The 12,642-nt window shown below is 39.1% G+C and overlaps 1 protein-coding gene and 1 long non-coding RNA gene across 2 annotated transcripts in view; one reads left to right on the top strand and one right to left on the bottom strand.

The window, feature by feature from the left end:
- The window catches only part of myh11b (myosin, heavy chain 11b, smooth muscle), a gene marked incomplete at its 3' end in the record, with an annotated part of 14,778 nt that extends 2,144 nt beyond the window's left edge, over positions 1 to 12,634 (top strand). Inside the window, exons 4-42 of the mRNA XM_079622965.1 lie at positions 312 to 339; positions 698 to 797; positions 1,382 to 1,408; positions 2,330 to 2,422; positions 2,517 to 2,580; positions 2,729 to 2,827; positions 2,978 to 3,121; positions 3,204 to 3,299; positions 3,393 to 3,511; positions 4,289 to 4,441; positions 4,527 to 4,700; positions 4,809 to 4,982; positions 5,170 to 5,284; positions 5,454 to 5,650; positions 5,920 to 6,041; positions 6,151 to 6,220; positions 6,315 to 6,475; positions 6,617 to 6,725; positions 6,811 to 6,942; positions 7,045 to 7,251; positions 7,440 to 7,577; positions 7,678 to 7,801; positions 7,882 to 8,053; positions 8,146 to 8,358; positions 8,461 to 8,605; positions 8,788 to 8,994; positions 9,112 to 9,216; positions 9,535 to 9,687; positions 9,812 to 10,060; positions 10,143 to 10,355; positions 10,469 to 10,681; positions 10,786 to 10,947; positions 11,030 to 11,158; positions 11,237 to 11,325; positions 11,410 to 11,533; positions 11,631 to 11,839; positions 11,911 to 12,019; positions 12,105 to 12,277; positions 12,448 to 12,634. Coding sequence (XP_079479091.1) covers positions 312 to 339; positions 698 to 797; positions 1,382 to 1,408; positions 2,330 to 2,422; positions 2,517 to 2,580; positions 2,729 to 2,827; positions 2,978 to 3,121; positions 3,204 to 3,299; positions 3,393 to 3,511; positions 4,289 to 4,441; positions 4,527 to 4,700; positions 4,809 to 4,982; positions 5,170 to 5,284; positions 5,454 to 5,650; positions 5,920 to 6,041; positions 6,151 to 6,220; positions 6,315 to 6,475; positions 6,617 to 6,725; positions 6,811 to 6,942; positions 7,045 to 7,251; positions 7,440 to 7,577; positions 7,678 to 7,801; positions 7,882 to 8,053; positions 8,146 to 8,358; positions 8,461 to 8,605; positions 8,788 to 8,994; positions 9,112 to 9,216; positions 9,535 to 9,687; positions 9,812 to 10,060; positions 10,143 to 10,355; positions 10,469 to 10,681; positions 10,786 to 10,947; positions 11,030 to 11,158; positions 11,237 to 11,325; positions 11,410 to 11,533; positions 11,631 to 11,839; positions 11,911 to 12,019; positions 12,105 to 12,277; positions 12,448 to 12,634 — 5,498 coding nt within the window. The remainder of the gene's footprint in view (positions 1 to 311; positions 340 to 697; positions 798 to 1,381; positions 1,409 to 2,329; positions 2,423 to 2,516; positions 2,581 to 2,728; positions 2,828 to 2,977; positions 3,122 to 3,203; positions 3,300 to 3,392; positions 3,512 to 4,288; positions 4,442 to 4,526; positions 4,701 to 4,808; positions 4,983 to 5,169; positions 5,285 to 5,453; positions 5,651 to 5,919; positions 6,042 to 6,150; positions 6,221 to 6,314; positions 6,476 to 6,616; positions 6,726 to 6,810; positions 6,943 to 7,044; positions 7,252 to 7,439; positions 7,578 to 7,677; positions 7,802 to 7,881; positions 8,054 to 8,145; positions 8,359 to 8,460; positions 8,606 to 8,787; positions 8,995 to 9,111; positions 9,217 to 9,534; positions 9,688 to 9,811; positions 10,061 to 10,142; positions 10,356 to 10,468; positions 10,682 to 10,785; positions 10,948 to 11,029; positions 11,159 to 11,236; positions 11,326 to 11,409; positions 11,534 to 11,630; positions 11,840 to 11,910; positions 12,020 to 12,104; positions 12,278 to 12,447) is intronic.
- LOC307004078 lies at positions 1,109 to 3,072 on the bottom strand. The gene is made up of 3 exons (XR_013798907.1): positions 2,953 to 3,072; positions 2,707 to 2,803; positions 1,109 to 2,017 (listed from the first exon to the last, which is right to left on the bottom strand). It is a non-coding gene; the product is annotated as an uncharacterized lncRNA (long non-coding RNA).
- Positions 12,635 to 12,642: the final 8 nt, after the last annotated feature.

Here is a 12,642-nt window from a genome sequence, read left to right as displayed (position 1 = left end):
GCTCTGCGTCTCACAGGCTGCAGATTACAGCCATCAAAATTGCCATACATGGGGCCTTTTCCTTTCTCATTGAATTTTTTTAACAGCTATTTTTGGAAGGAAGAGCTGAAGTTAATCTCACCCTGTACTCAATTTAATATATGTAAGATTTTGGAGGTGGGGACCTTCAGTGAACAATTGTGGAGTTTGTGTTTAGACAGCCTGGCCCCTTGTTAATCTCGTTCAGGTTCTTAACTGTGACAATTCATGCAGTTCTTGCCCTGTCCTTGTACTGAGTTCAAATGTTTCTGTTTTTTTTTTCTCCTCCACAGAGCGTGAGGACCAGTCTATTCTCTGCACGTGAGTTCTAAATATCCAACATGTTATTTAAATAAAATAAAATTTGTATCCATTAATGTGATATTTAGAGGCCTTATAAGACAAGTTCTTTAGTGGTAAAGCATTTAGGCTCAAGCACTCATTTTCGCTGGCAGCCCATCCATTGTGTCTGTGAGGCACCATTCAGTAAAGATGTGATCAGCAGATAGATTTGCAAGAATTTGCAAGCTTGAGTTTGACTGCTCAAATATCACATGGGCCCTAACAATAATACAATTATATGCGCAATATCATTATATTTGCAAACCAGTCTGATATGTAAATTATTATGCAAATGATTATGTGAAGCATGACAGCATTATTTATGTACGTTTAATAGTGGCGAGTCAGGTGCAGGCAAAACGGAAAATACCAAAAAAGTCATCCAGTACCTCGCTATTGTGGCATCATCACACAAGGGGAAGAGAGACGCCGGCTCTGTGAGTTCAAACTTTATCATTTAACCCATTGACATTTAATACTTCAAACAGTAGGCTATCTGTTACAGTATGTTTGCTTTGCTTATCTTTGTTAATGTTACGAATTTGATAACAGTGTAGTGTTAGAATAATAGTCACATCTTTGTGATAGGATAAAAAACTCTTCAGCACTAAACAAGGTGTTTAAACATTTCATGGTGCAGTACATTAATGCTACTATACAGTATATATATATATATATATATATATATATATATATATATATATATATATATATATATATATATATATATATATAGGTGGTGGTTTCATTTACAGTTTTGTCCATATAGACGTGCTTCTGCATGTGCTTTGTGATTTTTAGTGGCTGTGCATTTATCAAACAAAACACAACTGTTGGATTCTCTTTTGCAATATTGCACAGAATATGCAGATCTGAAGTAAACAATCACTGCACATCTAGGACACAATAATTAATAGAATTGCTGTCGAGACAATTCCTACAATAATTCCTAGAACCTTCAAACTAGAGTCATACTTTGCACTTTTCCATTTTAACTTCTTCATTATTTGCCTCCATTTAGCAACAAAAAGGACCCCAGTTAGCATATGTGAGTATCTGAGCTTCTTGAGCATATACATTTTGGATGTTGATGTCTTTGTCCTTGTCTTTTTTTACATGTCAATCAATAAGCATTAAGCATAACCAATACCTAAAATGGTCTTTTACTTTCATTAATAGCACATAATACATACAGTTGTAATCAAGGTTACAACCCCCATTGCAAATCAGGTTTATTGACAGACTTTTAACTGTTTGCAATGAACAAATCAAACAAAAGTAATTGAAATAGCTCAACACAAAAAATAATTCAAGTGGTTTGGCTTGCAAGACTTAGTGGAACCAGGCTTCAGCTTGCACAGTATGGCACGTATCAAACATCTCAGAACTCGAACAGACGAAGATGTACACCACAAGATAAGCACAAGAAAAGTTGGATCTAATTAGCTCAAAATCATATAAATAGGCACAGATGTTTTGGGATTGTGTTATGTGGAGCGAAAACTGTAACATTTCGGCCCTATGGATCAGCGGTATGTCTGGATGAAGAAGAATGAAGCATACGCTGAAAAGAGCACTGTCTACAGTTCAGCATGGTGATGCTCTGGGGATGCTTTGCGTGGAAGGCAAGATGGATTCATTAAAGTATCAGGAAATTCTAGGAGAAAACGAGGAAGCTGAAGCTTGTAAAGTATTTTAAAGTATTTAGTACACCCACTGCTAAAAATGAAGCAGTGTGTGTGGTTTACATTTTTTCTTGTAAATTAGTTTTCTCTCTTCTCTTCAAACAGCTGAAAGTCTGTACATTTTGTCAATGAACTTGATTTGCAATAATAGTTGAATAATTTCAATTACAACTTTACTACATAATATGTAAAGTACATTAGAATAGCTTTTTGGTATATTTTATGCTTAGTAGTTACTGGTTTGACAGCATTGAATTACAAAATATGACATTTTGTTTGTCCAGGGGGAGCTAGAGAAGCAGCTACTGCAGGCCAATCCCATTCTGGAAGCATTTGGAAATGCAAAAACCATCAAAAATGATAATTCCTCAAGATTTGTGAGTTAACAGTTCATTGTTATGGTATTGAATGTTTCTTGATTATCATTATAATCAACATTAGTATAAAAAAAATTTGTTTTTAACTTCTCAGGGTAAATTTATTAAAATCAACTTTGACAACACTGGCTACATCGTTGGAGCAAACATTGAAACCTGTATCCTAATAAGCCCTTCCAATTTATCTTTAACTTTATGAAGAGTTTGATATAAATATCAATTAGAACAAACATTTCAAAAAATTAGCAATTTTACACCATACATTTAAGCACATTCATTTTCACCTTAATGTCTTAATGAATCCAGACCTCCTGGAAAAGTCTCGGTCTATCCGACAGGCCAAAATCGAAAGATCCTTCCACATCTTCTACTACATGGTGGCTGGAGCAGTGGAAAAAATGCGAGGTGAGCACCAAGAATTTCGAACAACTGCCTATTAAATCTTGTATAATTACATTAAAGAATACAGATTCGGCAAAAAGCAGATAATTAGTTTGTGACAGTTGGAGTGTTGTCTAGACATACTGTACCACTAGCAATCATTTTCTTCCACAGACGAGCTCTTGCTAGAAGACTTTGGTAACTACCGTTTCCTGGTGGCTGGGCACATGCAGGTACAAAACCAGCAAGATGATGAGATGTTGGTTGAGACTCTGGAGGCCATGGAGGTCCTGGGCTTCAATGAGGAGGAAAGAATAGGTATTTAACAAAACTTTGCCGATTATAACATTACCTCCAATCATTTTGTGCTGTTTTACATGACGTGTTGCGTTTCTTTTAGGCATGTTGAAAGTATGTTCTACTGTGCTGCAACTAGGAAACATTGAGTTCAAAGCAGAGAAAAACCAAGAGCAGGCCAGCATGCCAGACAACACAGGTAAACAATCACAGGATTAATCTGTAATGTTGCTCTTGTCCGTTACCAGGCTGAAACAAAATGCTTAAATGTTGTGTTAAATGTATCCACCAGCTGCACAGAAAGTGTGCCATCTGCAGGGGATTAATGTGACTGACTTCACCAAAGCCATCCTCACTCCTCGCATTAAAGTAGGGCGAGAGTTGGTACAGAAGGCACAGACCAAAGAACAGGTGCATTACCACATTATGGCTGTCTACATTGGAAAATGGCATTTCAAAACACTCTCTGCCCACACTAACATTTTCCAAAAGATCCTGGTCCACGCTGATATGTCAGAAAAACCTTGCATGCGTAAAATGTAATAAAAGCTCACTGAGATGTTACAGAGGCCAGACATAATAAAGCTGTCACCCTATTCTTCTGGCACGATCATATTATTATCAAAGTATCTCACCACTTGTGCGTCCAGGTCACACTCAATCGGCATTCCACGTCTGGTCTAAAACACAATTCCACTCATGTTTTTACACAGGACAGCAACTATAATACATTACTGTTATAGGATCATGTGATTAGATATTTTACTTGTTCTGTTTGGGTATTGTTATTATTATACTAGTAATCAAAAATATAGTAACACTTTAGTTTATGGTCCAATTCTCACTATTAACTAGTTGCTTATTAGCATGCATATTACTAGGATATTGCATGTTTATTAGTATTTATAAAGCACACATTGATGCCTTATTCTGCATGACCGTATTCTTCATCCCTCAATCCTACCCAAAACCTAAACTTAACAACTACCTTACTAACTATTAATAAGCAGTAGTTTATTGAGGCAAAATACAAAATAATTGTTAATTAGTTGTGAGAATTGGACCCTAATCTAAAGTGAACAAAAAGACAATTATTTGTGAAATGGTAATACAAAAGAAGATGGACACGTTCTTGTAATATTTAATATATGTGAATTTATATAATATTATATTATGTCCATTTATCAGGCTGACTTTGCAGTGGAAGCCTTGGCCAAGGCCATGTATGATCGTATGTTTCGCTGGATCTTGGCACGAGTCAACAAGGCTCTAGATAAGACAAAGCGCCAGGGAGCCTCTTTTCTGGGAATCTTAGACATAGCTGGGTTTGAGATTTTTGAGGTGAGTCTGACATGGTAAAAGTCTTATAAAATCCAAACATGAACTTTCAAAACTTGAGGCTTTCATTTTCCCCTCTTTTTCACAGGATAACTCATTTGAGCAGCTGTGCATCAACTACACCAATGAGAAACTGCAACAGCTCTTCAATCACACAATGTTCGTCCTGGAGCAGGAGGAGTACAAGAAGGAAGGCATTGAGTGGAATTTCATTGACTTTGGCCTAGACCTCCAGCCCTGCATTGAGCTCATTGAGAGACCAGTCAGTTTATTAACAACACCATTCATAGATTTTAAGTGTAAGCTAATAATCTTTCATCATCTGTAAAAGTTACTCAGTTATGTCATTTATTTTGGTTCTCCCTTATAGAACAATCCCCCAGGTATCCTAGCTCTGCTAGACGAGGAGTGCTGGTTTCCGAAGGCAACCGATGTTTCTTTTGTCGAAAAACTCACAAACACTCACTCAAGCCACTGCAAATTCTCCAAACCCAAGAATCTAAAGGAGAAGACTTTCTTTACTGTGCAACACTATGCTGGCAAGGTATTTTTAACAAAAATGAATGCTTTTATTAATCAATTAAATACATCAAAATTGACTGCTCAACTGTTTTCAACATCCATCTATCTATCTGAACATAGCAAAGCAGCAGTAGAAGTGCTTAACATTATGGGGAAAATATATATATATAGTTATGACTAATCTAATACTAATGTTTAATTTGAATTAGGTGGATTATAATGCCACATCTTGGTTGACGAAAAACATGGACCCACTCAATGACAATGTTACAGCCCTACTGAGTAACTCATCCAGTGCTTTTGTGCAGGACGTTTGGAAGGAGTGTGAGTCTTTGTTGGGAAAAATAGACCTAATAACATGATTCACATCTATTTGTCTGTTTAAGCAGAAAGAGAATAATGTATGCTGTATAAAGGAAGCTTTACATTTTCTCATATGATTTAAAATAGTCTAAAATGCATTTTTGAAAGAAATCCCTTTGTTCCCATATAGTGGACCGTGTGGTGGGTTTGGAAACCATGGCTAAAATGGCTAAGTCTGATAGCGCAGGTCCTGCTTCCAAGTCCAAGAAAGGCATGTTCCGCACCGTAGGACAGCTGTATAAAGAGTCTCTTGGCAAGCTCATGACGACTCTCCATAACACTCAACCAAACTTTGTACGCTGCATCATTCCCAACCACGAAAAAAGGGTATGCCACAGCAAATATCAGAATATAGGGTTTCAAATCTGTATTTACTGGTAAAACTAAATGTAGACAAGAGCAGCTTTCAAATGATTTGTGTGTAATATGGGATTCAAACATGGATTATCATCTTTATGCCGCGAGTATGCATTAAACTAGTAATACATTTAATCCAGTTAAAAGTTCAAAAGTATAGTAAGTAAAAATGAAAGAGAATTTTATATATACAGTAAAAGTAATAGTAAAATAGTTTTTTTCACTGTTTTTGTCTTAAGGCTGGCAAGATAGATGCCAACCTGGTTCTCGAGCAGCTGCGCTGTAATGGTGTACTGGAAGGGATCCGCATCTGTCGCCAGGGCTTCCCCAATCGCATCGTCTTTCACGAGTTCCGCCAGCGGTGAGTAATTTCTGAAACGCATACTTGATCATTTCAAATATAGGGTTCCGTACATTTGGATGTTTCCAATGAAGCAAAATACCGATTAAAATTATTGATCGTTTTTTAGCTATGAGGTCCTAGCTGCCGGCTCTATTCCTAAAGGGTTCATGGATGGAAAACAAGCCAGTACCCTTATGGTGAGTTGAGCAAAATATATATTATACTGTACTGAAATTTTATTTCAACCTATTGTACCTTGATGACAACTTCTTCCTACTTTTTAATCATCAGATCAAACATCTTGACTTGGACCCCAACCTGTACCGGATTGGTCTGAGCAAGATATTTTTCCGTACAGGAGTGTTGGCACAGCTGGAGGAAGAACGTGACCTGAAACTGACCATTATCATAATTGCCTTTCAGGCCCAGGCCCGTGGCTTTCTTAGCAGAAAGTGAGTTCTTGCTAAATAATTGCAACCAACCATCTACCTTTGAATCTTCTTGCACTGTATTTACTTCAATTGTAGTTACATTGTGGCTAAAGATGTTATAAATAGTGCAAATTTGAAGTTTCTAAAATCAAAATTTTACAGGGCATTCAGCAGGAAACAAAATCAGCTAACAGCCATGAAAGTGATTCAGAGGAACTGCGCTGTTTATCTGACACTCAAGAACTGGCAGTGGTGGAGACTTTTCACTAAAGTGCGTGCAAAACACAACACCACATATCCATGTACATTTAAATACCATTGTGGTCATTTTGTGATCAATTTACGCTTTCGTTTAGGTCAAACCCCTGCTTCAGGTGACTCGTCAAGACGAGGAGATGAATGAAAAGGAGGAGGAGCTTCAGAGAGCCAAAGAAATTGCCCAGAAGTCTGAAACTGAACTAAAGGAGATCACACAGAAACACTGCCAGGTACAAGAGCGGAAGCATATGTGATCCAAACTGATCCATATGTGCTTCATTATCAGTACACACAAATGACTAGAGTGTGTATGTGTATTTTATATTTAATAGGTGGTGGAGGAGAGGAACCAACTACAGACCAAGCTCCAGGAGGAGGCGGAGCTTTATGCAGAATCTGAGGAGGTGAGAATACGGCTGGAGGCCAAGAAGCAAGAGCTGGAAGACGTGCTGCATGAGATGGAGGCTCGACTTGAAGAGGAAGAGGAGCGAAGCCAAGTCGTTCAGCAAGAGAAGGCGAATTTGCAACAACAACTAAAGGTTAAGCAGTGATCAATTATCACAGACTAATGAACAAGTGGAATAACAATAATGAGACTGTAATGTGTCACAAACATAAGATTATTATCTTATTGAAAATAGTTTTTAAAAAAAAAACTATATTTTCTTTCTCATAAGATTTGGGTAAAGAAAATAAGAAACCTATACTCCTCTATTGCTATGTGTAGGATTTAGAGAACCAATTGTCTAAAGAAGAAGATACCAGACAGAAGCTTCACCTGGAAAGTGGCGCCGCGGATGGGAAGATTAAGAAACTTGAGGAAGATCTCCTCATTGTGGAGGATCAAAACAGCAAGTTGCAGAAGGTTTGACCAGATGATAGTTTTATTTGGATGATTATCGTTCTTTTTTATGGAAAACAAATATCAGATCTGAGTAATATGGCTGCTGCTTCTGTGTATTTAGGAGAAGCAACAGTTGGAGGATCGGTTAGCTGACTTTTGCTCCAACCTTGCTGAGGAGGAAGAAAAATCCAACAATTTGGCTAAGCTGAAGGCTAAACACGAATCTATGATTTCAGATCTTGAAGGTTTTTCATGGTCACTTTCAATCTGTCAAATCATATAATGTAGTAAACAATGTGAAGCAGTATTCTGTGTGTCTATACAGTTCGAATGAAGAAGGAAGAGAAGAGTCGACAGGACGTAGAGAAAGCCAAACGTAAACTGGAGACCGAGTATAATGATGTACAGGAACAACTAAAGGACCTGCAGACCCAGATAGCAGAGTTCAAGACGCAACAAGCTAGAAGTGAAGGGGAAATTCAGGAACTTCAGGCATGGTATATTGTTACTTGCATCATAAATGACTGTTTAAAGGCATTGCATTACTGCTCATTGTAAATTGTAACCAGACCATCTGTATATTGACCAGCGTGGAAGAAGAATCAGCTCAGAAGAGCAATGCTCTGAAAAAGATACAGGAAATGGAAGGATTTGTCTCAGAGCTTCAAGATGAACTTGATGCTGAACAGGAGGCTTGTAGGAAGTCAGAAAAGGCCAGAAAGGAGCTGGAAGAAGAGCTGTCGGCCTTGAGGACTGAACTGGAGGACACACTAGACACCACAGCAGTGCAACAAGAGCTACGGTGATTATTTAAATATGTAACTTTCAAATAGTCATTTATTACCTTTTTACCATTTACAAATCAAGATATGATAAACTAGATCTTAGTATCTTTCTTGGACAGGGCTAAAAGAGAGCAGGAGGTGGCCATGCTGAAAAAGTTGATAGAAGATGAAGGCCGAAGCCATGAGGCTCAAGTGCAAGAAATGAAACAAAAACATGCTCAGGCTGTTAATGACCTTAGCCAACAGCTAGAGCAATCCAAACGGGTAAGAAAACTGCTTAACTTTGAAGTGCACATGCAATAACTGTTTTTTGTACTTTTAACATGGTTAGCTTTTTAATATAGTTTTCTATCTCATATTGTTTTTTCGTCTGTTAATCCTTTGGATATAAGGTCTGCAAAATGATTAAAGGTAAATACATTTCTATTTCCGAACCTGAAACACAGGCCAAGGCCAGTCTGGAGAAGGCGAAACAAGTTCTAGAGAAGGAGGTTGTAGATCTGAATGGAGACCTTCACTCGCTGGGCAATGCAAAGCAGGATGTGGAACAGAAGAAGAAGAAGGTGGAGACCCAGCTTGCTGACCTTCAGACTCGCTTCAATGACAGCGAGAGGAAGAGGGAAGACCTTGGAGATGCAGTGTCTAAACTGACTGTGCGTTTTACATTCAGACATATCCTCTGAATAAACACTTTGAAAATATTACCATAGAAACAATGCAAGGTTTCTGTACAGAACTTCCTGATGGATGTCTTTTGTAAAATCTCTCAGATGGAGTATAACAATGTGAATAGCATCCTCAATGAGGCAGAGAGCAAGAACATCAAGCTGAGTAAGGATGTTGCCAGCCTCAACTCACAGCTCAAGGATACACAGGTTGTATAATTTTTCTAATTTATAGTTCTATTTTATTGTCAGATAAGATATTTAAAAAAAAGAAACAAATAGAAAGTCAAATAAAGCAAGATAATATTTTACACATTTTTATTTAAAAAAAATTCACTTAAATAGTTATTTACATGAAAATATATAGCTACCTTCATGTTTTGGAAAGGGGGTCAACACCCAGTGGGGTCATCATAATTGGGGTTTAAAAAAGCCACAGATCTAAAGAATTGTGACAGCCATCAAAAGTTGTAATACCTATTTTGAGAAGCACTTGACACTTAATGTTTAGACGGTCTACCTATTTAGGAGTTGCTTGGTGAGGAGACCCGTCAAAAACTTAATTTTTCCACTCGGCTACGTCAAATGGAGGATGAACGAAACAGTCTGCTGGAACAAATGGAGGAAGAGGCAGAAGCCAGAAGGAACGTGGAGAGACAGGTCTCCAGCCTTAACACGCAGGTCAGTCTTGCATAATTGCAAAGAACACCAAGATCATTTCATAGAGCATCTCTGCATATGGCAATCAGTTGTGCCAAAATAAAAATGTATAAATGAAGTTTAATTAAGTTTGTTTCTACAATAGTTGTCAGATGCAAAGAAGAAGTTGGATGAGTACTCCAGCAATTTCCAAATGCTTGAAGAAAGCAAGAGACGAATACAGAGGGATCTGGAGGCCACAAATGGAGAGTTCGAAGAGAAAACTGCAGCCTATGACAAGCTGGAGAAGAACAAGAATCATCTTCAGCAAGAGTTGGAGGATGTGCTTGTGGACCTGGACAACCAGAGACAGCTGGTTTCAAATCTAGAGAAGAAACAACGGAAATTTGACCAGGTTTCACTTCTGTTTCTCAACTAATTTGTTCTAAATTCCACAGTAGAATTTCTGCAACTAATTTTTTTTTCCTCTCATTAAGATGCTTTCTGACGAGAAAACCATCTCCAGCAAGTATGCTCAAGAGCGTGATTGTGCAGAGGCAGAGGCACGGGAGAAGGAGACTAAATGTTTGGTCCTGAATCGAGCACTGGAAGAATCTCAGAGTTTCTTAAGAGAATTAGAGAAACTTAATAAGGCACTTCGGACTGAGATGGAAGATCTGATCAGTTCAAAGGATGACGTGGGCAGAAATGTGAGTAGTGATTTATGGTAACATGAAAGTTGGACAGTAGTTCTTAGTCAACTTAGAGATGCTGTTGTCTGAAATTAGATTACTAAAGGTTGCATATAAAAATACAATAAAAGGTCCATGAGCTGGAGAAGGCCAAACGTGGATTGGAGGCTCAAGTGGAAGAGATGACAATTCAGATGGAGGAACTTGAGGATGAATTACAGACTGCAGAGGATGCTAAACTCCATCTGGAAGTTAATATGCAGGCCTTCAAAGTCCAATTTCAAAGAGACCTGCAGGGCAGGGAGGAGCAAAATGAAGAGAAGAGGAAACAGTTGCTCAAGCAGGTGAAGATAAGAAATCTATTGTTTTGATTTTTGTTGCTCAATGATCCCCCTCCCCCAATCAGCAATAGCAATTATTCTCTTATATTTACCCACTTGGCACAAAGGTACGTGAGCTTGAGACTGAGCTAGAAGATGAGCAGAAGATGAGAACTTCACTGGCAGCTGCCAAGAAGAAACTTGAGGGGGATTTGCAGGACCTTGAAGACCAAGTTGACACAATCAACAGGGCGAGGGACGAGGCCATTAAACAACTCCGCAAGACTCAGGTCAGAAGGTCAAACCTTCAAATTATTTTAGTTTCCCAAGCCTTTCAACATTCATCTATGTTAGTTGTCTTCCCCATGACAGACACAGATGAAAGATTCCCAGAGGGAGCTGGAAGATGCGCGAGCGTCCCACAAGGAAGTTCTTTCTGATGCAAGAGAATATGAGAGAAAGGCCAGAGCCATGGAGGCAGAAATCTTACACTTACATGAGGTATACATGATATCAAGTGGTTGATGGAAATGAGTTTAAATATCTTGCTATACAACTGTAATGTCACTGCCTTTGTAGGAACTGGCTACAGCAGAGAGAGCTCGCAAACAAGCTGAACGAGAGAGAGATGAGATAGCGGGGGAGATAGCAAGTGGCTCGTTTGGAAAGTAAGTTGAGGATTAGTATTTGCAAAATGAAAAAATTAGGCTTAAACTGAAATAACACCATATGCAATGATTATCCACTGGTAGATCCGGCATGTCTGATGAGAGACGTCGCCTGGAAGCCAAAATCCAACAGTTGGAAGAGGAGCTTGATGAGGAACAGGCGAACACGGAGACGCTCAGTGAGAGACTGCGGAGAAGTGTGCAGGAGGTAATTGGGGTATTGTGCCATTCATCCACTTCAATGCTGTAGTGAAGGTGTTCTTTCAAGGTGATACCAGACCACAGATCATATTATCTATAACTAGGTGGATCAACTGACCAATGAGCTGCAAATTGAACGCTCCAATGCTCAGAGGAACGAGAGTGGCTGGCAGCAGATGGAGAGGCAGAACAAAGAGTTGAGGGCCAAGCAGCTGGAGATGGAGGGACAGGTCAAGTCCAAGCAACGAGCCTCTGTAGCTGTCCTAGACACCAAGTTACAACAAATGGAGGACCAACTGGACCATGAGAGCAGGTGAGATCATCAGTGTTAATATAGATTTGGCTGTAAAGACAGATGGATTTTCAACTAGTTTCTTTCACCAGGGAGAGACAGGCGATTGCCAAGGCCATGCGGCAGAAGGACAAGAAACTAAAGGAACTGATGAATCAGATAGAGGATGAACGAAAACAGATGGAGCAGTTTAAGGACCAGGTATGAAGGATTCATGTAAAGCATTTGAGGTCCTATGTCTTCTTCATGACACTGAAAACTCTGACTGACATCATCCACATTGTAGGCTGAGAAAGCAAATCTGCGAGCAAGGCAGCTGAAGATACAGGTGGAGGAGAGCGACGAGGAGACTCAGCGTGCCACTGCTGCTCGTCGTAAACTTCAGAAAGAGCTGAATGAGGCCATCGAGACCACTAATGCCCTGAGCAGAGAAGTGTCTTCACTCAGGAGCAAACTCAGGTTGTTCTGCAGTGACCCCTTTCTGTAATGTATGTGAAGTCAGAATCCCATTTTTTGACATCCTCCGTTTTGTGTTCTACAGTAATGCACATTCAGAGACATAGGTTTGCACAATTGAAAGAGGTATGTTTGTAGATGTGTGGTTTCTTATCTCCTTGTATGTTCCTCAGGCGTGGCAGTGACTCATCTTTCAGCAGTCCACTAAGGCGTAGTGGAGGCGGGAGCTTCAGAAAACCACGCAGGAACATGATGGAAACTTCTGAGGTCCCAGAATATGGGGGTCCTTCTGCTACTCCTGTGGGTCAACCTGAGGAACCTCAAATGGAGCCAATCAACGGCACCCAGGATGACAACTAAAGAAATCA

This window comes from Phoxinus phoxinus (genome assembly GCF_949152265.1).
Source record: "Phoxinus phoxinus genome assembly, chromosome: 1".
NCBI lineage: Eukaryota > Metazoa > Chordata > Actinopteri > Cypriniformes > Leuciscidae > Phoxinus > Phoxinus phoxinus.
Note: the sequence above shows the minus strand (reverse complement) of the source record. Positions and strands in the feature narration are given on the sequence as shown.